Here is a 23,509-nt window from a genome sequence, read left to right on the forward strand (position 1 = left end):
TGGGCGAGGTGAGAGCAGGAAGGCCTTGGTCCTCAAGCCTGTGCAGGACACTATGCAGGCCTTAGGAAAGCTCCACATGCATTCAGTGCCTAGAGCTACTAATCCCAACAGCACCAAAGGATTTAAAGTAAGAGTTGATACCAGCCCCTCAGGAGACGGGGAAGATCTCTCAGTGCTCCATTTCCTGAGGCATTTGTGTCCCGTGCATAGCACTGTCTGACTCTTCCCCTCTGTGGTTCAAAGAGGTGGCTCCTCCACCCTGCTATGGGAACAGCCACCATGGGTGGTGGGTCAAGGGGCTGGGGTGCTGCTTGTTTCCCTCTTTACCTCTTCTTTGTTCCCCGCAGCTCCTGCTCAGGCCCAAATCATCCATGCTGGGCAGGCGTGCGTGGTGAAGGAGGACAATATCAGCGAGCGAGTTTACACGATTCGGGAGGGGGACACACTGGTCCTGCAGTGTCTGGTCACAGGACACCCCCGGCCACAGGTAAGTTTTCAGCCTGGCCTGTCAGCAGGGTGCCCAGCTTCATCATACATGTTGGAGTCAATTAGGGATGCCCTATAACACAAGTTCTGTTTAAAGTATGAAGAGGCCAGCCGTGCTTTCAAGGAATATGTCCAAAGAATTTTGCAGGAGCCTAGCCAGAACTTCTAGTGGTCTTCAGTATGTGAAGGACCAGAGCATGGGTTGGCCTGCTCCAGGACAGAGCATTGTAGGAGTGGCAGCTGGTGTGTCCTGGGAGGCTGGATGTAACAGAATACAGTCAAGTGAGCCAAGTATGATATATGCACCTTCTCGGCCCCCTTCCCCAATCCTGACAGTCCAAGACATTTGTGCTGAGAAGCCATACATCTGCATACACCAATCAACCCCTCCATGGACTTTCTTGTGAAGAGAGGCCTGGCTAGAGGAGTTGACAAAAGAGAGGGAGAGAGACTTAGCCAGCAAGATTCGAAATGGATTATCCATCAAAGCATATCCTAGAAACAATTAAAAAAAAAAAATCTAAACCAGGTCAGCAAGAACGATCAGGCTAGGCTTGTGGCAGTGATGGCTAGATGATAGCTATGTACATCAGAAAGGAGGAAGATGGTAGGGCTGGCCCTGCCTAAGGATGTTGAACACGTGGGAAGGTACTGGCAGGGTGTGGGGATTTGAGCCTGAGTAGTCAGAGAGATTTCTGGAGCAGAGCCTGATGCAGACAGCATGGTAGTGGGCAACACTGCGGCTTGTCATTGCCCAGAAACACAAAGGAAAACACTGGAGTGTAGAACCAGGCGTGACCAGGGAGGCTGGGACCTGTGTACATAAAACATGGCACGTGTCCTATTTCTGCCCTCCCTCCTCATGGATAGATTTCTTCCACAGTTAAGCTCTTTTCCTAACCTTTGTTTAATCTTTTCTTTTCCCTTCTATCAACCAGTCATTAAAGCATGAAAATGTGGCCAAAATACTTAAATGAGATTGAAATTGAAAAGATTAAAGAGCTGGCTGAAGTGTCCTTGCAAACATGAGACTCTGAGAGTCCTGGGGCCCTCAGACAATTTCATAATAAGCCTACAAAGACTAAATAAATCCATGGTCATTAGCTCCAAAAATCTGCTCAACCTGGTGCTCTGGGACTGGGATTTAGACACCCCTGCTCTTTCTAGAGCAACAGCATCAATCAGGTGGTGGCAGTGAGCTTTAAGCAAAGCTTGAGGTATGGGGTCAAGGTATCTGGTCTTTCTCATCTATGGCCAAAGTTGAATGAAAATCCATCTCCTTTCTGTTGGCAGAACCTGCTGGATCTCAGCCCCAGAATGTAGATGGCACAACTGTGGGAGACCATCAGAATCACCAGCCTTTAGAAGGCAGGTTTTTGACATAGGGCCCCAATGGTCTGAGAAAAGCCAACTCTCTCTTCTATTGTCTGGGTTGCAGAAAATGAGAGCAAGCTTGTACTTCAGCTGCTTGGGCTGTACCTCATTACAGATGTAAGAATTATCCTTCAGTCTTTAGGAGTGCTGTCCTCTTGCCACTGTTCACCGTGAAATACCATGCCACTATGTTGCCCCCGCCAGCCAGGACCTTAAGACACACAACATACGGCCAAAAATGCAAGACAGTCTGTAATCTGAAAGGATTTTTTTCCCCTTTTCTTTTCCTGTAGCTTCCAAATCAAAGTAAAAGTTTGTGTACTGCAGAAGAATGACTTTAAAAAAAATAACATACATGGGGTCCCCTGTGGGAAGGAGGCTAGAGCCAGATAGTAACAGTGGTTTCAACTCTTGGAAAAGCAAACAGCAGAAATAACCTTGCTGTCCAGAGAAAGATGAAAGGGTGCTGACTGCAATAAAAGCCCTGTAGGTGCGAGCTGATGTCTGCTGTAGCTTCATGGCCTGCTAGCCACATGGGATCCAGAGGCTTAATGCTGAAAGTCCTGTGCTGTGCATGTGGTGGTATTAAACTAAGCAAGTTGCTGGGGTTTGCTGGACCAGAGTAGAAGTGGTGAATGTGCAGTGTGTGTCTGGGTGAACTGAAGGGTTACCCCAGGTGTTAGGACATGAAGGTTGGCAACAGGTGAGAATCAGCAGCTGGTCTACTGAGACATACTGAGACCAGCAGCTGAAATTTGGTAAGGTCTGGCGGAGATGTAGGGACCCCTTTTGTGATTGACTGGGGAGGAAAAGGAGAAAAGTGATTGCACCCATTCTCTGGGATCTCTGGCTTGTGCCACTGACAGTTTGTGTTTCCATCATTCTTCTTGTGCAGGTGAGATGGACCAAAACCGCTGGCAGCGCATCGGACAAATTCCAAGAGACGTCAGTGCTTAACGAGACCCTGCGGATTGAGAAGATCCAAAGGCTGCAGGGGGGCCGCTATTACTGTAAAGCAGAAAATGGGGTTGGGGTCCCAGCCATCAAGTCCATTCGAGTAGATGTGCAGTGTAAGTCGTTTAGTGGCAACCCAGACCTTCCCACAGTTCTACTGCGTGTCTCTGCTTTGCTGCGTGGCCAGTAGGGAGCTGCATTGCCCTAGGACCATGCGCATCTCATTCAGGAGCAAAGGGACTACTGTGGTGTCCCCAGGGTCTGTTTTCCCTAGGAGAACAGGACCTTATGGGAAAAAGATGGCTCTGCCTGTCCACGTGGACCACTCTTATCTAGGTGCTGTGATGTCTGTCACTGCCAGGGGTACCTAGCACTTGTGTGGGATGTGGCGTTGTAGATGGCTTCTGCTTTCTTTGTCTTCATTTTGAATAAGCCTTGGTTTGCTTCTTGGAATCAGTAGTGCCTCAGGTGCCTGGAGCACTCCTGAAACCAGTGCCATTGCTAAATGCAGTGTGGTGGAAACAGAGCAAAAGATTCTGCGATGCACCTGAGAAAGCTGTGTTGTGAAGGGGTAAAACGTGAGGGAAGCTGTTGAGGACCTCTCGGTTTCAGCAGTGACTCAACATTCCTCTGGCTGCTTGCAATGCCTGTCTGTCTTGTGTCCTGGAGATGCCACCTTGCACCCCAAGATGTGAAGGTTTCTCATGCTGACTTAATGTTTATTTTTGGGCTGTTGCGATCAAAAGAGAAGGAAATTAGACTTTTTCCATGCCCCCTGATAGGAGGAATTGGAGATTTAAAGTCTAGGCAACTTTCAAGGAGATCTGGCCTCTAGGGGAATATTATCATTCTTCTCATTGTCCTTGGCTCTCCGCTATTCCAGTTTCTTCCAGCCCTGTTAACACGAAATCCCTCTTCTCACTCACATCATCTGAGAAGGCCTAGCCAGCAATAGGTTGATGCTTAAAAATATATATACATACAAATTATTACAAATTACAATAGCTGGAACTCTCCTATCCATGAGCCCATCACCCCCTGTTCCCAAAGTCCTTCTAGGAAGACAGTCCTCTGTGCTGAGGTGCAGTGTACAATAGCCTTCTGTAATGAAAAGAACTTGTTTTTGTCAGTCCTCAGCATGACTCCTTGCCAGGGCCTGTGTCTCTAGGAACAGAACTGTGGCATGATAGTCTCTCTTCATGGCCTGCAGGCATTCCCTTTACTTCTGGAGTGCAGACTGGAGCTAGAGTGATGTAGCATCCCGTGGTCCCTCATGCAGCTCTGACCTGTAGAACTATGGGGCTAATGGGGTGGCCAAGGGCTTTCTCATACTAACATCTACTCTGCAGATGGACTTGGTAACACACCTCTGTTCTGCTCACTTGGTTTTTGGGGAGGAGAGTTTATTTTCTGCTGGCATTTGCAGTAAGTACAAGGGAACACATAGGAACAGCCACAGTTTTTGTTGAACGCTCACCCAGGCAACCTTCATCTGAATGAACCAGAATCTGAAAACAAACCCCTCTTTTCCCTACATCCTGATTTGTCGTTAGAGGTAAGTAATCACTCTCATGTGGACCTTGGTGTCCTTGACAGCCAGTGCTAGTCCTCACTCATTCTTTTAGTATTAGACAGCCAGATTGTGTGGAGAGCATCATTGGTGCCAAGAGGATACAGAAGCACTAACCTGTGTAGCAAGTTATTCCTGTGCCCCAAATGTATGTTGAGTGAGGCTTTAAAGTATTGGCTAGGCACTGGCAGAGAGACAGCCGTCGTGTGGAGTATTTCCATGTGGGAGAGAGGGAAAAGAAAGAGAAAGAAAGAATGGATGTTTACAAGTTTATATTGCGCATGAAACATCCCATGTGATCATCTCCATGAGCAGCCTTGGGCCAAATTTATCATTTGTGCAGCTCACTGACATCAGTGGCATTACTCGTACATCAAGGACATGTATACCGTCGTAGGTCTTATTTTAGCTTTTCTCAGGAGGACTAGGCTTAGAGCTGACTGCTATTAAAGAAGGCTGAAAGATTTGAAGGGGGAAAGGTTTAGCAAGAAAAAGGAAGATATTTTCTGTGTGAGGAGTAGCTGGGAGTCAGCAGAACTGAATGGAGAGTATCTTCTTTGATGGGAGAGGGAAGTGTTTTGCCTTGCATCCTGCTGAGATGGGGCCTCAGAGGGATGATAGCTACAGACTTGCTCCTGTAAAGTGTGAACAAATAAAGGGGGATTAAGGAATAAAGAAGGGGCAAAGAGCAAAGACTCTGTCCAAAGACCTGGTCCAAGAGAATCTGATGTAAAATTCAGAAATTCAGTCATCTTATGGACACATAGAGCACTTTATGGAGAGGGGCCATTTTCCTCCACCTTTGTATGTTTTCTACACTTTTTTTCCTATTTTTCTTTTTTTTTTTTTTTTCCTCCTTTCTTGTCGACATTCAGTTAACAGCTCTTCTCGTCTCTCTGAGCTATGATATGGTCAAGCCAACAAATCTTGGGTCCCATTACAAGTGCTGTCTACCAAGCATACAGCTCATTAAAATATGCAAATCCACCACTTAACACTTGTGATTCAGCACAGAACATACGTTATTTGGATGACACGTTAACAGGAACTCATCCCTGCTCCCCCACTTCCTTCCTGGGAGCCAGACTTCCAAACTTGCAAATCTCTAGAATAAAATATCTTGAAAATTAGGTGACATGAGAGAGCTGGAGGTGATAGGCACGTGTCTTCATCCTCTCTGCTATCGTGTGCAGAAGACAGTGCTGGCAGCACACGGGCATACTGGATGCATGTGCCTCAGATTTCTTGCAGTCAAAGATGGGGTCATAAGGCTGCTGAAAGCACAGAATTGCTTCACTGAGCTCAACAGACACTTTACAAGATATGTTTAAGGGCATGGGGGCAGATTTCATTTTTAGAGAGCTAGTTGGTTCCATCTTGCCAAGTGGGATCTTTATATTTAACCCTCATCAATCTCAAAGTAGTTCTGGAAGGAGGAAGATCCACCTCCTCTGAGGTTCTCCCTGTGTTTCCTTGATGTTCCAACAGTGGTGTCTGGTGCAAAAGCCCCAGAAAATGATCTCTTTTTAAGCAGGAGGGCAGCCCCTGGGGAGCAGTGTGCCCTGGGTAGAGGGAGAAAGTATGCTCCCTGCAGAGCTATTGCCTGCCTCCTTGCAAGTGAAGTTATTGATAACCAGTGATCTGATCACAAAGGGCTAGTGTCTGGTGCAGGTATGGTGAAGGAAGGAGTATTTTCTGTAAAGGGAGAAAGGAATCTGATCAGTTTAGGGCTGGGTGGTAGGGATATATTGAGTAGAAGCTTCTGAAGAGGGAGAGTCAGTGCAGACCTGGAAAGGTGAAAATACACAGAGGATACTTTAATAGGAAAAGCAAAGGAAATTGTGCACACCTGTCACTGTGTTTTGCATCTCATGTTCCCGTGGCACCCCACCAGACTTGCTCCTGTCTAGGACCTTGATCTTGACCTGGTTTCTGCTCTCACCTCCTTAACTTGAAGGTTTGTCATGTCTTTTGTGTCGGCATCTCACAGCCATGGGCTTAGCCCCATGATTTCAGGAGAGCACTGAGAACTGGAAATTGGGAGCAGAGGAAATGAGGATGGAGTAGAGTTTCACTGAAGTGTGGAATGGTGATTTTGGGTGTGGGATGCCTCTGAGGAGGGTGATACAGCCCACTTGTCAGAGAGGTGTGTGGCAGGCAACCAGTTTACTGGAGGATCACATGGGATCTGTCAACCAGAGGGTGCTTTCTATTCTCTGAATGTTGTGTGGTGAGCGGGAGAATTTTGGCTTCTCCTGTCTGTTCCCTTTAGATATTGTTTGTGTTACCTGCCCTCAGATCAGCTCTGAACTCAGCAGTTGTCCTTGGCCAAATGTGTGGGAGCTTCCCCTCTCCCCTATGGCCCCTGGAGCTTCATCCACTCTACAGGCTGTACAGGCAGACCAAGCTTCACTAACAACTGCTGCGGCCCTCCTTGCCTTCCTTCCAGATCTAGATGAACCTGTTCTCACCGTTCACCAGACCATCAGCGATGTACGTGGCAGCTTCTACCAGGAGAAGACTGTCTTCCTCCGTTGCACCGTCAACTCCAACCCTCCAGCTCGCTTCATATGGAAACGGGGAGCTGAGACGCTTTCCCACAGTCAGGACAATGGCGTGGACATCTATGAACCCCTCTACACACAGGTGAAAAAAAGCAAACCTCCACCAGCTTGTGAGGAGCATCGTGGTGTGATATGGTGCCCTCTGCAGTGGATGGTGTTTCTCTCTGCGTGTGGGTTATGATGCTAGGGAGAGGGTGGTGGGCACTGGAAGGAGCACTAGCTCCAGAAGCTCTGGTAGTACCTTTTTCTCTATGCAGGTTCTCAGGGGGAAAGAGCAGCAGGAGGAAGCACGACAGCCTAGAAGTCCCTGGCTTGCCATCCCTTCCCCTTCTGGCATGCTCCCTGAGAGCAGACCACAGTTTCCCTAATGAATTTACATGACTGTTGGGTGGCTGAGACTGTTCTCAAAAAAAAAAAAAACAACCTCCTCTACCCCTCAGTGTTATTTTTTTACTTAAACAAGCACCCAAGCTCTATAAACAAGGGAAAGTGCTTCATATTTAGCAGTGTGAGCCCATGTCAGGAATTGCTGTGAGCTTGCTGAGGCAAATGATGAGTTTTTCCTAATGGCTACAAGCAACAGATGCAGCCATGCCGCCTGGGCACTTTCTGACTGTCGTCCTGGGGCAAACTGTCATGCTACATCCTCTCTGCTTCCCCTGCTCACCTGTGCTGGACTTGCCTCCGCACAGCTGTGTTACCCCTCTGAATGCCACTTCCTTCACAGTCACTAGCCTGACAAAGCAGTGGGTGATTGAAGGGATTTTTCTTTTGCCAAGGCACCTTGGGCATGTTATCCTAAGCCATGCTATAACCCTGAGTATCCTTCAGATGTCAACCAGCCCTAGTGCTTTTGCAAGACCGCTAGGCAGCGTGAGGAGGGGAGGGCAGCTCCCGCGGGTGCCTGTTTCATCCCACACACCATTCTGCTCTCCAGTGCTCCCAAAGCTGGGCCATAAGCACATTGTGGCTGAGTTTGATTTCTGAGCGGTGCCCCAGGCAACTTTTCAGTTAATGCAGTCGTGTTCATGTTTTATTGAAATGCGCCATCTCTGCAGGTCGTGGAAATGGGCAGCCGAATGGAAACTTGTAGTGGGATTAGGACAGAGTACAGAGATGCTGGTTTGCAGCAAATTTGCAGAAATACTTTAGGTCACTGCTGCTCTTTGGACCTCAAGAGAGCTTTGCCTTGTCCAGTGCTATGTGGCATCGAAGCAGGACATCCCTGGCCTCAGAGGAAGCCACCATGGGCACTTCCAGCTTTCATTAAGCTCACTGTGATTAACAGGAGCCATTGCTTAATGAGGGGATATCCGAGGACTTGAGATGTTTTCTCAAGCTAAATAAAGCATCCGACAGAAATTCACTGTGGTGCCTCATTAACATGTAAATGACCCTGCATCCTGCAGCTCCTGTCAGGCAATGCTCCTGCCAGAATGGGTCATCCCCACCTCTGGGGTGGGTGTTAGGACAGCCGTGCTCACTCAGGCATGCCCTTATGATCCTCCTGCTCGCACCAGTGTAAATCTTTGAGTTTGGGTTGAGAAGAGTTGAAGTTAGGCAAAACACACCTCTACAGCAAACCTTGTCAGAGCTCAAATTAGTTATGTTTAACAAAGCACCCTTCATAGGGGTACTGTGGTCTGAGAGTCAGGCCAGATAAACTGGTATCTGTGTCAGGTTTGGTTAGGCCTTCACAATAAAAAGGACAAGAAGACTTTGCTGTTTACGCTTCTCAAAACTTATTTACGCTGAAGGTTTATACACATTTACCCAACATTTGCTAATCAATAAAATGGATACATATGACTGTGTAAGTCACCAGCTGATGCGCACATTGTAAATGCCATTATTTGTGTGGTCTAGCAACAAATCTCGGGGGACAGGACTTCCATGGGGTTATTGGTCTCCTAGGTATTTATCTTTCTAATTTACTCAGTTCGGATCCTTGTTCTCCACCTATTAGCATGCCTGAGCTCATCGCCCAGTCCCTTGAGGTTGTCTCAAGAGGATTTGTCGTGCTGACACCTTCTCACATTTACAGGCAATTACGGAATGGTTTCTGCAAAAGAGATTTAGACAAACACAAGGAGAACAGCAGCGACAAGCTGTCGTGGGAAGACATATGAGTTGCAGGGTGTGCAAACCACAGGATGCATCTCAGAGCTTTCCGCATTCCATAAATAAAAATTTACAGAACACATCTATTGTTAATTTAACAACTTTATTCTGTTTCTACAACGTGCCAGTAACTGATGGAGTGCTAGCGAGTGATTTTTGTGTTTGTTTGTTTGTTACCATAGTATGAGAAAAGGCTATCAAAGTCAGTGCAGACACTCTGGATTTATGCCAGCATAAATGAGATTAGAATCTGGAGAAAGGAGATCAGAAAGGTTGGAGAGGGTTATCTGAATATTTTTCTGAATTATCTTTTTTTTTTTTCCTGCAGTGCAATTTTTTAAAGCTTAACTGTTGAGCATGTCATATTTAGGCCAACATCTGCTCCCGTTTACTTTGGTTTTGCAATGTTGAGACCTCACTGACTTCATTTGGGCTCCTACTGACATCTCGGCATGAGATCAGGGCCTGTTCTTGGATGTTCAAGTCTTTTTGAGTTCTGCAAGATGATTCTGACAGCAGTTGACAAGAAATTATGCCTAGACCCATTCAGCGCTGCTTTCAGGTTATATGGCAGTCGGTTGCTGGGTGTTTTGAGAAATCCTGGAGGTGGAGCTATCACTGCAAACCCTTTGTGTCTCCTTTGTACAGAGCTAGAAGGGCTTGGAGCCTGCACAGCTCCCTGGGGTTTCAGTGGTTGTTGCTGGTAGCCTTTGGGCCAGGTGATGGACTCGCAATGATGAGCTGAGCTTTGTACACCTGTGTCTTTCCCTCCCTCTTTCCTCCCAACTCTCAGGGTGAAACCAAAGTCCTGAAGCTGAAGAACCTGCGGCCCCAGGATTACGCCAGCTACACGTGCCAGGTGTCCGTCCGCAATGTCTGCAGCATCCCCGACAAGTCCATCACCTTCCAGCTCACAAACACCACAGGTAATGTAATGGCCTGCTGAGCAGCCATTGCCTCTCCAGGCCTACAGAGATGAGAGGACCACCTCAAGTTCACATGTGTGGCTGCTAGGGTTGTAAATCCTTAATGCAGAAGTTTTGTGGCCAAGAATACTTCAATTTCCTCTCGCTGGTGCCTTGGCCAGGCCTGCTCTGTGATCACTGAAGCAGACTACCTGTAGGTGTTGAAGTACAATGTAGTTTTTAATCCAGATGCTGTTTTATTTATTTATAATTCTAAGTGACTTTAAAAATAGATTTGATGCAGTCTGGAGCAGGGCAGATGCTGCAGAAGTCCTTACAAATAATTCATTCACGTGTGATTCTGGCCTGGTTTGCAAGGCTGCGCTCAGAGCACCTCCCAGCCCAGGGGTCCTGCTGGTGCCAATGTTTCTGGAAAGCAAATATCTCCATTGCCTTCCCAATAATTAAATCTTACAACTACACACATGCTGATATCCATGCTGGCACTGCCTGAGTGTGCCTTCAGTTGTGAACAAAATCAATTTGGTGCCTATTGCTTGACTTGCAATTACCCACCAATAGCCAAAATCACATACCAAACGCTTGCAAGGACCTGACTGCAAACTGTCCATTTAACGTGAAAAAAAAAATAAAGCATGACAAAGTCCCCACATATGTCAAATATTTTCAAATAGTAAGTAAATGTCAGGAAATCGCTTCCGGCTCTGGGGTATTCCATGATCAGAAAGAAAGGCAATGTAGTTGCTTGAATTATTCACCTCTCTCTAATGTAGCACAAAGCAGTTTGTATCCCTGGTGTCATCTTTGTGCAGTGGAAACAGAACTCTTTTGATGTTGCCAACTGTTGATGGGATATTGTTGATACTGTATAAATTATGTTTATTGATCTGACTGAGCCCAGGGTGCTGAACAATAGTTGCTTCATTTTATGTGGAAAGGAGAAAAATAATAAGCTTAAGAAAGTGAAATATAGCTAATGTTGGGAAAAAAAATTCTTCCTGTGGTAAGATCCCTGTGAACACATCTCAGGCAGCTCACATCGCTGCCTGAGTTTCTCTCAGGAGGAGACTGTAGAGAATGCAGGAATATTCCCTTTAAAAACCTGTGCTTGAGGTGTAGAAAGGGATCTCAGGCAGCTGCTCTTTCTTGGTGTGGCTTTACATTTGAAGAATTAAAAAAATAAAAATAAAAAATCTCTCCATGCCCTGTTCCCCCTGACAGCCCAAGCACATGGAAAGTATCCTTCATTTCGATCCAATCCCTTTACTGAGTGAACAGGGAAAATGTATTTTCAAGTTGTTGCCAGATCAGAAGCCAGCATATGGCTGACTTCACACCAACTTCTTAGGGTACTTACCAAAGCTCTGAACCTGGCCCATGTAGCACATACATCTAGTTCTTCTTTCGTGTTATTTAGCTGTAAATGCATATTTATACACAGTTACAGTGGAGCCTGACACCACAAGCTCAAAGGGACTATGGAATATGTGTTCCTAGTAAATTGTATTAAAAGCTTCCCACAAAAATGAAGCTGGTGTTGCTCTGAAAGGAGGGTTTGTGTTAAATAACAGGAGCATATTTAACATGAAATATTATCTGGTTCACTTACCCTGTATGTAGAGTTGTGCATAGACAAGAAAATATTTAAAGAAAAATCTTAATTCTCTCCTTTTTTTTTTTCCTTTTTTTTCTGTTTGCATAGATTTCTTCTTTGCCTCTTGTGCTCATGCATTAGCAACCTCCATAGTCTCAGCCGTGCCCAGCATGCTGAGCAGCTTCGCTCAGGATGCCTTCGCCTTTGTAACTGAGGAGGGCCCAAAGGGCACCGAGGTGCATGGAAATTGATCTCTTAAATATTTATATACCCAGCCACAATGGACTTTGACAGGAGCCGGTGGGTCGTGGCATATCAGGCCAAGGGAATCTGCTCCTCCCAGTTTGTTTTCTCTTCCTTAGGTGGCTCACTTGGACTCCTCTGGCAGGGGCCTTCAGAGAGACCACAATCTCCAGCGTGGAGATGTGCTTCTCCCCAGCTCAGTGTCAGCAGCTTGGCCCTTGCAGCAGGCAACCAATGCTTAGCCTGCAGCCTTGGTGGGAAGGAGGTTTTCCCTGCTCCTGCTCTGTCCCGCTGCCCTTGTGTGGCTCTGGAGCAGCAGGCTGGATCCCACAGAACCACGGGGCTGTCTCAGCACCCGGCTGTCATCGCCTGCTCCGACAAGGCTGGGCTGATGTTTTCCCCTTCCTTGATTTCTGCAAAATTAAGCAGCCCAGCTGGTTAATTTTCCTGCAGTTTTACTGCAGCAAATTGGACTTCAAAGGGAATTGAAAGCGACTCTTTGTTTTTAATGGTCCCCTTGCTTCTCGGCAGACTCCGCCAGCAGGTTTTCTGAGCCAAGAACAAAAGGAATTGCCACAGGTTACAAATAAATGAGATTCATCTCCTGCATAACAATGTCTGCGGCATGTTAACCTCTGTCTGCTGACAGGAGTGGGAGTGGGAGCCTGTGCAGGCTGCCACAGCCAGGGCTCGGTTTTGGGACACGCTTTGGGAGCTCGCTGCTTCAAGCCAAGCGGGTGGCTGCTTTGCAGTTTGCCTGCCTCTCCTCTTGCATGCACACACAGCCTGCCCTGAGGCAGTGCTTGCCCAACCTGTCACTTTTCTTCCATTTTGCCTTGCCCAGAACGTGTCACTGCTCAGCAAGATGAGTGTTGGTCAGATATGTGCACATCAAACAACACAAGATCCTGAAATCTTAACCAAAGCCTGCAGGAATTCTGGTTCCTGCTCCCCAACTCTGACATCCTCTCTCTCAACATAAGCTGGTCTCAGCCTTTCTATAGCTCTGAAGGGGATGTGAGGATGTCCCCAGGCAAGATGCTGCATCTATCAGCTTGTCTGTGCCTTTATCTGAGACTCGTTCAGTGTTAGAGGGCAGGAGCAGCTATTGGTATCAGCTCCCATTAGTCACAGAAGCGTCCTGCTCAACCACAACCTGTTGAGCTGCTGTATCCCCGGGCTTCACCACGTCTCATGAAACCAGCCGGCACCCAGAAAGGGAGCACAGCTCTCTGTGTTGCTGCTTAGTGAGCATTAAACTTTGGACGCTGTTTCCAAGAGTCCAGCAGATAAGCCTGTCAAAGGCTCTGTGTTCAGGCCGTGGCCTCTCCGAATTCAAGGGCTCCAACCACAGGCCCCAAAATGGCCAGTGGAGGTGGCAGAGGAGTTGTCTTCATCCGTAGGCACAAGCTGGCTACATCTGGCGCAAATACCACATGCCATGACCAGGGAGAGGACACTGGGTTTGATGCACCAAAACAATATTCCAGCATAGAGGTAGTTGTGCAGCTAAATTATGGTGTGGGTACTGAGCAAAGAGCATTCCTTGTCTTGTTTGTACGGGCTGTAATTCAGAGATCCAACACCAATCCAGCACAGCTCATTAACACAGGGTCCAGGGAGAGGAGAGGCAGAAATAATGATGCTGTTAAATCAGGCTTCATGAATATGGAACAATGTCTTATTTTGCATTATTATGGCTGTTACTTAAAACATACTCCCCGCCTTTGTGCTGGGGACCGCTACTTTCTCAGCACTGTCTGGATGGAGCAAGCGATGTTGCTGACAAGGGCTTTAAAAGGCTTGTCATGGGATGAAATGGAGAATACAAAGGGAGGTGGTTTTTTGGATCAGTTCATGGAGGGGGATGTAGTGAGAAGGGTGCAGAAATAAAACAAGCCAAAGCCACGTACTAGGTTATTCAAAGGGAAGGTTGTCTAGACATTTTGAATCATTCCCAGTTGTTCAGTTGTGCATGAAAGAGCATCCCCGGGACTTGGTCTATAGTCCACAGGTCTACAGAAGATTGTATTTGACACCCGTGGAGTGGGTGTGGAGTTGCTCTTCATGGTCTGTTATGGTGCAGACTGGTTCCGGTCCTCTGTGTAAGGCTCTTAGGCTGAAGGCTTTGATGAACAAATCCCGGGAAGTATGAAGCTGTGCACAGATGAGTGGGTGAGTCCTTTTCAAGCTCAGCAGTGTCTCTTGGACCTCTTCCAGCCCCACCTGCTCTGAAACTGTCTGTCAATGAGACGTTGGTGGTCAACCCCGGTGACAACATCACTATGCAGTGCTCTCTGACAGGCGGTGACCCACAGCCAGAGGTGGTTTGGTCTCACTCTCCAGGCCCGATGCCTCCCAACAGCCTTGTGCAAGGAGGTAACCTCACCATCTGGAGGATCCGTGTGGAGGACTCAGGCTACTACAACTGCACAGCCATCAACAACGTGGGGAACCCAGCCAAGAAGACAGTGAACCTGCTGGTGCGGTGTAAGTTGCTCTTTCTCTCGTAGCGTGGGTTTTCTGGGTGAAGGGGCCAGCCTTGCATTTTTCCTGACTGTTCTTGTACAGCTGAGGGTGAGTGCAATGCTTAGCAGAGATTAGTATTCTGGAGAAGCTGTCATGCAATCTTCTCTGCTCCCAGGTCGGCAGCTGTGCTAGTGCTGTTGCAGCCTCATCCCAGGCTATAGTACAGTTCTGGGCTAGAAGTGATCCCAGCCCACCAGCTGTGAGCCCTGGGGATCTCTTGCACAAGCATAGCTGGGGAAGGTCTCAGGACACGTTTTGCATGGAGATGTTGCCCTCCAGAGCAACAAAGGGCTGTTATCTTGTGCCTTGTGAGACACTTTGCTGTCCCTAAATAGTTTTGCACCTGTGTTCGTCCCAGCCATGAAGAATGCCACGTTCCAAATCACCCCTGATGTGATCAAAGAGAGTGAGACCATCCAGTTAGGGCAGGACTTGAAACTCTCATGCCACGTGGATGCTGTCCCCCAGGAGAAGGTTGTCTACTCCTGGTACAAGAATGGGAAGCCAGCCAGGTTCTCAGACCGGTTGCTCATCACCAGGAATGACCCCGAGCTCCCACCAGTGACCTGCAGCTTGGAGATAATCGACCTGAGGTTCAGTGACTACGGCACCTACCTGTGTGTGGCCACCTTCCAGGGAGCACCCATTCCTGACCTCAGCGTGGAGGTGAACATCTCCTCAGAGACAGGTGAGCCCCTCTGTGGCAGCTGGGGACCTTAGGGGAGCTGTTGGCATTACCAGCTCTCCCCAAACCCCATCCCACAGGTTTAGAGTGTGACTGCTCAAAGAAGCCACCAAATTCTGAAGGAAGAAAGCGGAGGTGTTATTTCAGTAAATTTCAAAGGTCCTTTTGCTTAGAAGGGAATAAAAGAGAAATAAAGTTCTTTGCTTTCTTTGGCATTGCTTATGAGGAATATCCCTTTCTTTCAGAGCTGTGGCCAGAAGACTGGTACCATCAGTCGTAGCAAATTCTGTGAAGAACTTTAATGTTCACTGGCTTGCAATTTCAGTCTGTCTTGGGCACTCTCTGCAGAAGTCCATATGTTGTAAATGCCTCCTCCCTGTAAATCGAGGGTCAAAACTTCCTGAGGACAGCATTAAGCTGTAGGTGTGTTTGTGAGTCACTGTGGGGACTAAAATTCAGGGTCTTAGGGCTGTCTTTTGGCTTCTGGAGAAGTTGGTGGGTCCAGCTCTGCCCTCTAATACATCTGTGCCACAATGAGGGTATGACACAAAGCAGCATCGGGCTAGTTATCTGGTAAGGGCTCCTGGGGGCAATGAGCTGCCCATGGAGTTTGTCCTGAACCTTCATGGGAAGTTTGTCCTCAGTCCTTGGTTGTGCTGAACCCATTAGTCAGGCTGGTCCCAGGGTTGTTTCTGGACCTTGCTTGCTTCAGCACCCCAGCAGAAAGTGCTGTTGTACTGTTTTGAGGATTCAGGACCCCTCTGTCTCTCAGCAGAAATGCTGGGACCGGTCTGTTCCCAGAGGGACTGCACCCAAATTCAGCAGGAGCCTGAAGGCTGAGCCACGGACCTGACAAATGTCAGTGGTGGTGCTTCCTCTGCTAGCAACCCCTCAGTCCTGGTGCAAAGCTGGGTCTCCCAACCTCGTGTGGCTGCTGCCGCTGGGAGCAACCCTTTTTGCCCAAGATCACTAGATGGCAGAGTGCAGTTGTGTTTAAGACTACAAGGCTAGGAAGCAGCAAAGGGCTGGGAGCCCCTGGATGATCCCACCAAAGAGCTGGGCAGTGTCTGTTGGTGCAGGTATTGGCCCAGGAGCCAGCTGGCCACTGGCACTGGCAGCTGCTCTGAGCTCTGGCCCTCCTGGTGGAGGTGAGACCCACATGCTCACATGGGTGCTGCTGCCGGAGGGGGGCATTTTAAAGCCTCCCTTCAGCAATCTGGTCCAGCAGAGCTACTTTGCGACTGAGCGAGTAAATACCATTGTCCCTGCTGGAGCAGCCCTCCATGCAGAATGGGCAGCAGCTGAGGCTGCCCAGATCACGGCACCCCCCCCAGCAGTCACTGAGCCACTTCCAACACGTTGTTCCTAAATAAAAACCCAGTGGATTTTCCCCAGAGCACAGGATAAGTGCAGGAGGGCAGCAGGGGCAGCTTCATGTTTCCCCATCAAACAAAGCCTATGCTCACCAAGGTGGCAGCTTCTGCTGAGTGCTTCCAAGGAGACAACTTTAATTAAAAAAAATAATAAAATAAAATTCCAAATACAATTTACAGCTTTTCCCCATGGAGAAAATTGCCTCTCGCCAGGTGAACAGCTGCTGGCGGTGTCGGCACCAAGAGCGCTGTCGTCCGTGGCGCTGCTCAGGACAGGGAGTGATGAGGTTCCCCAGCCCATGGGAGACTTGCAAATTGAAAATGTGGCCTCCCTGTTGCATAGGGAGGTCACTGCTGCGGGAGACGGGGCTGGAGCCATCCTAAATCTCCTCTAAAGCTGCTGTGGGCTGTAACGTGTGCAATTACTGTAGCACAATCTCCTTTGCTGGAGCTGAATTGAGCTAATACAGCTTGTTATGGCCTCTGTAGTCCTTAACTTTTCTTTAAATGGAAATGAAGTACGTAGCCCTTGTGGTTATGGAAGTGTCAATCCAAGTGTTACCACTGTCAGCTTGAAGGGCTGAAAGAGGAGCTTTCAGAAAATAATTGCTTCCATATTTGCCTTAGCTGAACTCTTAATTCTGAAGCCTAATACAAATAAAATGTCAACATAATATGTTTTTTGGCATGAGCTTCCCCTTCCTGGGAAGGGGAACTTGGTGGACTTGGGGACATGAACAACAAACTTCTTCCCACTGTAACCTCTGCTCCTTTTAGCTGCAGTCCTTGGGTTGTTTTTCTCATTTGTTTTGGTAGGTTTCTTTTAGCTTTGTTTATCAGCAAAGTTTTGTTTCCCAACTGATAGCTGAGTATTTCTTGAGTGTTGCTGTGCCATCGGCTCTAGCCCCCAATAGGCAGCAGTTCTGGCTCAGTGATCTGTTCTGAGTCTGGCCTGGAAGGATGCACAGAAGTGATCTTTACTGGAACCCCTCTCTCATGTGAGCCAGAGATAACCAACAAAATATGTATCTCAATGTAAAATATACAGGGCTTATGGGTGTCTGGCAAGGCAGGAGGTTTGCAAAACACTAATCCTATAAATCTTGGTTTTGGTCTCACCTGTGCAAGAGGACTAGGTGCCTTGGCAGATACAACTTTTATTTCTGGGTCAAAATTTTGCACTTCCATTTGGGAAATTAACTGACCAGAAGTGGAGACATGGATCAAAGAGGCTTTGGGTTTTGGGTTCATCAGTGCTAGCCCTGCTGCTGGAGAGCATTTTTCATCCAGAGAAGTGGGAGCTGGGGGGATATCCAAGTAAAGCTGGCACTTTCCATTCCCATAGGGGTCAATTCCTGGAGAAGCTCGGGATCTTCCTTGGTGCCCTGCAGCTTCAGGTCCTGTAGGATGATTTACATGGGCACTGTGTTCCTATAGGGGTAGCACTGGTGTGACCAGTGTCAAGTTAAGTAGTTCTCAGGGTTGTTGGTGTGATGCAGACACACGCATCTCAAGAATATTCCTCACATGCTGGAAACTAAGTGTAAAACCAGTCCCTTCTTATGTCCCTTTTAGTGCCACCAACCATCAGTGTCCCCAAGGGCCAGTCCACCATCACCGTCCGGGAGGGCTCCAGGGCTGAGCTGCAGTGCGAGGTGCGAGGGAAGCCCAAGCCACCCATCATCTGGTCCCGGGTAGATAAGGAAACCCCCATGCCTTCAGGGACAATGACGGCGGAGACATATGATGGGAAGCTGCGCCTGGAGAGTGTGAGCCGAGACATGAGCGGGACCTATAAGTGTCAGACAGCCAGGTACAATGGCTTTAACATCAGACCCCGGGAAGCCCTGGTGCAGCTCAACGTGCAGTGTGAGTATAACCATACAGTCCTGGGGCGCCGGTCTGAATGCCTGTGTGTGCGTAAGCATGTGGGCTAAGCATCTCTGACACACTGTGCAGCTTTCAGGCAGGGCTGACCTTTCTTACTGGGCTGAGCCGACACGTCTCTTTTGTCTGGGGACCTTTGAGCAGTTTGTATTTAATTGGCCTGGCTGCAGAAGGCAAGGGCAGGATACCGTACGGGCGGTGTGATGCAAGTGGAAGGGAGGGGTGTTGTGTGTGTTCGTACACGATGCTTCCCATTTCCCTATCAGTGGATGACTGCAGAACAGCAGCTTTGCAGGGTGTGCATTTGCGTGCGTAACATACGTGCAAAATATCTTCAGGGCATATTAATAAGGCTGTGAAGTCAAGCACTCAAAAGACAGCAAATGAATGTCAATGACACCACTTCTACCCCATAACGCTTTCTGCAACTAAGTTCCCACAGCTGTCACTTCTGGACATGCCTGACACATTTTGCCAAAAAAGCAGTGGTAGGCAGACCCTACTACGGACTGCATAATCCCCATTTCTGTGCAGCAAAGCTGTAAGCAACAGAAAACTGATTCGTAGCGTGTGGTGTATTGAGTGATTTCGGTGCTGGGTGACATTCGCAGCTCCACTTGGCAGTGATATCTGTGCGTAAAGGTGAGTGTGGAGGGAGGGATGCTGCTGGTGTCCGCATGGGGTGACTGCATCCTTTCCCTGCAGCAGCTCCTACCTCCAGGTAAAGGAGTGCTCCTGTGGTGTCGAGGTCTGTTTTGACATGCTGGGGACAGGCAGAAGCAGAGGGTCTGTGCTGTCTCCTTCAAGATTTTGAATCAGGGTGAAGGCAGCGGGGTGAAATGCCTCAATCTGGAAGGAGCAGTGACTGCAGGAACAGCCCTGCCTTGAAGACCTCATCCTGTTGGGATAGCGGGATGGCTGAAATCCTCTGAGCAACATGGATCTGGCAGGTGTGGGATGGTAGAAGCAGGTTAATTTGCACCCAGGCATGCTGTCTCTGGGCTGTGACTGAAGAGCATCCACGCACAGCACAGCACAGCAGCACTCATTAGACACGCTGCCACACTCCTCCCTGGCTTGATCCCCGGGGAGAGGAGAAGCAAGACTGAAGCAGATAACCTGTCTGCAGCCAAGCAGGCACGCTGCTGGCTGATTCAAGCTGGTGGGAGCACAGCAGTAACAAAAGATGTGCCAGATCCTGCAAGCACTTTGCATATTCAAAGAACCCCCTTTTAAAATGATCGGTCTGTTCATTTGGGAGCATGTCAGCAATCGAATCACAGCACAGGGACACAGAAATGTGTGCAGATTTCTGTGGAGGTAAGTGTGGATGGAGAAGCTTCCCCTGAGCAGGGTGGACATGGGTGTCTTGGTTTAAGCTGTTTTGGGAGGCAGGCTGGGAGAGGCACACAGCAGGAAGGGTGACTCTTTCACCCCAAGAACTGATGGGAGATGCAACAAAATTTCACTCTGGAGCAAAGAACCATGAGATCTTCTGGTGTCCTCGGTTCAGAGGTGGTGTTTGAAGGCCGTGTGGTCCCCACTGCCTGTCATTGCCCTTGCAGAGGGAGGGGCAATGCCCAGCCTGGGCTGAATCCAGTCTTGCTAGGTAGTCTGGAGGGGAATCACAGCCCTGAATCTTGGGCTGGAAGGGGGTGGACATGACTCCACAAGCAATACGCTGTAGGTAGAAACCAGAAGCTGTTTTGGGGCAGAGCCCCAAATGTGACCCACAAGAAGGTAAAGATGCAATGAACTTCTTTGTAAAGAGCAACTCAACATATTCCTCCTATTGCTCTTCCCAAGGCCAACCAACGCTTTGTTGTGATCTAACCCAGGTAAGAGTGGCATCCTCCGTGGAGCAAGAAAGTAGGGCACGAATTGCCCCCATCCCCTTTATATCCCTTTCCCCTCCCCTAAAAAAAAGCCAACAACAAAGTGCATAGTCCCTGCTTGTGCCTCTCCTCCTTGTTCAGGCAGCTGGAAGGCGCTGGGTGCGGCGGCGGGGGCCGCGGTGGTTAATTGAAACGCTGCTCTGCAGCGTGGGGAGCTCATTAGTCTGCTCGCTTGCTCTGGAATTCTCATCTTGTTGGAAATGGGGATCGTGTGGCTTCTGCAGCCTCCGTGATGAGCGCTTCCCACCGGAGAGCCCGCGCGGGTGACGTGCATCCATGCGGCCGCGTGCATGTGTGTGTGTGTGTGTGCATGCGGACGTGCCTTTGTGTGTGCTTGTATGAGCTCCCTTTGAACCGGCTCGCTCAAGGGAAGAGCGAATTCTGGGTGATAATGTGGCTGTTTCTCTGATTTGCTCCAAAGCTAAAGTTGCAAAATCAATACAGCAGATCTGATTAGATGTCAGAACCTGTTTCTGTGTTTCTTTTTTCTTTTCTTTTTCTCCCCTCACCCTCATGCATATAGTTCTGTGCTGTAGCAAACTAGCCCACAAAGAGGCTTTGCCAACTGCACTGCAGTATTGGAAAGAGAGAGAACAAGAAGACAAAAAGAACAAGTCAGCTGTCACCCCCCCCCCCAAAAAAAAAAAGTGGTTTTTTTTTTTTTTTTTGCAAGCTGAAAAACTAGTTCTTCTTTTATCTTATAGGCAGTAATTTTCTATCATCAGCTCTCTGACAGGCTGGATGGTCTGTTCCCTCGACTTCTTGGTCTGAACTGTAGGGGTTTGGAAGATTAATAAGTTTGTGAAAGTCCTTGCAGCCTCATAGCTCTGTGGTTAAGATAAAGAAATGTTATATACTGGTTAGAGCGAGACATTGGGCTTGTCGGAACTCCTGGGAACCTAGCTGCCACACAGAGCGACAATTTCTTGTCTTTTCCTATATCTTTAAAGCACGAATAAAACTGATCTGTCTCTTTGAGGATTTGTGAGGCATAATAAACACAGCACTTTGAAATCTTGGAATAAAAATAGCCATGGAAGGGCAGAGTACTGTTGTTAATAATATCGATGCTATTGCTAATGCTGTTGTCAAGCCTTTTTCCAGGATTAGGTATTCACTCAAGAAAAAGTCCCAGCAGCAAAGTGAATCTTCTGCAGAGGTGGGTTTAAAATCAGGACTGGGTCACCCTGTGTAGATGAGATCAGCATAAGGCAGTAAAACACATACTGGGCTTGAAAATGTACGGCGTTCTGTGCGTTTTGGTTTAAAAAGTGTCATTTGAGCCAATATGTATGAAAAGAGGAAAGAAAAAAAGTGTGTGTGCATGGATCAGTGAAAAGGATGCTACCTGGATGCAAATTTAGCAAGCATATAAATAGCAAATTGAAGAAAAAAAATATATACCTGTATCCTGAAAGCCTGTCTAAAATAGCATTTCCACGAATTACAAAGAACAGGAGTAACTCTAAACTCTAGCCTTCGCAATAACTGGCCTTTGAGATGACTATCTTATCATGGTGATGTTATGTTTGCTTTCTAGGAGCCTCATAAAACATTGTGGTATAAAATTCAGTCCCCATACGTTACCCTGTTACATGATATTGTGTCAGTCCTGAAGGTTTTTCAGTCCTGACCATGTCATAAAACTGCTAGACAGCTCTGTCAAAGTCCAAACCCTGCCCTCCTCATCATACCTAATCCTTGATACATCACCTCCAGTACTTTCCCTCTGATCTGTTTATCCTCACAGCACTTGCTACTTGCTACTTGGCCCTTGCTTGAGGGGAGACTATTGAACGCCTGAATAGGTTCTCTCTCTTTGGCTAAACACCAAAAACTGATAGCAGAGCACCCTTCTCCTCTATTGAGAGAAGTAATTAGTTCACCAAATTCTTTTTACTGGATAAGCTGACTTTTGCTGGTGCTATTCTTGTCTTAGGCAGAAATTGGTATCTTGGTATCTCTAAGTGCTCAGAGAAAGAAGTGAAGAGAAAGAAGGGAATATTTACGTAGAGTTGACCTTGTTTTGGATAGTCCAGTCTGAAAGCTGATGCTGTTTTTCATCTTTGGGTCACACTACAGGTGACATCTTGGCAGGAAGAAAGACTAGAAAATTAATAACATGGCCTGAGAACTTGGCCCCTTCTGGACTCAGAATAATAGCCCACAATCACCTGGGATTGATCTCCAAAGAATTAGGTTTACTGCCCTTAGGTTGAGTTTTGTCACACACAGCAGCAGGTGGATTATTGTGTTTAACTTCAAAGCATAATGAATGTTAGGTGCAATCAGGAAAGTAGACCAACATTTTTCTTTGGAAGGGCAGCTATCACAGTTAACAGGACTTCAGGAGACGTGACTATTCCTAGACATAGGAATGACCACAGGGCCAGTGACGAGAAAGTCTGGCTTTGCCCCTACCTGAAAGGCAGCCAGAATATGTCCTGTGGAGGCATCTGTTGCCCTTGTCACTTAAAGAAATGTTCGGGTATGCAAGGATTTGTTTTCCCATCTGGGCTCACATGCTGGCAAATGTTATTCTTAGTCACCCTGTTGACTTATTCCTCTTTAAAATCCTCCTGAACCCATTGGCAGTGCTCAGACGGGCAATAGTCAGCATCAATTTCCCGTTATCTATGTAGCAAACAGAAGAGCAGGGAGGAGAGGAGGGAGTGATACTGTAAATAAGTAAGAAGCATCGCTGGATCCAAGCAACTGGAAACAGAAACACATTAAACTGTTTCGATCAACTGTTGAAGCCATTGCTCAGTGTCAGCGCTCTTTGCAGGTGTCCCACCCCCTCTGAAACAGAAGCATGGATATTAACTGCTCTGTTAAAAATGCTCTTGAGACATGCTTCTGGCTTCGAGATGGTTCTTCAGGGTAGTTAGGATGGGACATTTGGCCCCTGAGAGCTCCCTGAAGCTCTCCCTGCTCATGTGAAGGGAGTCTAAGAGAAAGGAGATGTCCCTGGCCAGAGCTGACCCATATCTCTGACGGAGCTGGCTTATCCATCTTGCTGCTTGGCCACGTGAGCTGGAGTGTGGAGCCATCTGCTAAGAATTTTAGACTTGGCTGGATTCATTTGTGAGTACATTTATTAATAGTAGTTGTATTTTTTTTTATTATTATTATTAATTTCATCAGTGAAGTCTATTCTGACACCCTCCTCCAAGCTGGCAAGCGCAGTCGGGAAGCTAACTTGGGGGCAGGAGGTGATTTTTCTACCCTTAGAGTGGCTGGGTCTTTCCTGCCCTTCCACTCATGTTCCAATATCATTGCACTATATCCTGCGGGTCTTGCTCCCA

At 47.7% G+C, this 23,509-nt stretch overlaps 1 protein-coding gene across 4 annotated transcripts in view; it reads left to right on the plus strand.

Annotated features, from left to right (window-relative positions):
* MDGA1 (MAM domain containing glycosylphosphatidylinositol anchor 1) overlaps window positions 1-23,509 on the plus strand; it is a 134,441-nt gene that overhangs the window by 46,210 nt on the left and 64,722 nt on the right. For 3 of the 4 annotated variants that reach the window (XM_080587260.1, XM_080587261.1, XM_080587263.1), the window contains exons 2-8: window positions 348-487; window positions 2,756-2,930; window positions 6,834-7,030; window positions 9,863-9,995; window positions 14,053-14,322; window positions 14,720-15,049; window positions 17,995-18,288. In XM_080587260.1, coding sequence (XP_080443386.1) covers window positions 348-487; window positions 2,756-2,930; window positions 6,834-7,030; window positions 9,863-9,995; window positions 14,053-14,322; window positions 14,720-15,049; window positions 17,995-18,288 — 1,539 coding nt within the window. The remainder of the gene's footprint in view (window positions 1-347; window positions 488-2,755; window positions 2,931-6,833; window positions 7,031-9,862; window positions 9,996-14,052; window positions 14,323-14,719; window positions 15,050-17,994; window positions 18,289-23,509) is intronic. The other variant, XM_080587262.1, reaches the window with a different exon arrangement.

Source organism: Anser brachyrhynchus (genome assembly GCF_964034855.1).
Source record: "Anser brachyrhynchus genome assembly, chromosome: 3".
Taxonomy (NCBI): Eukaryota; Metazoa; Chordata; class Aves; order Anseriformes; family Anatidae; genus Anser; species Anser brachyrhynchus.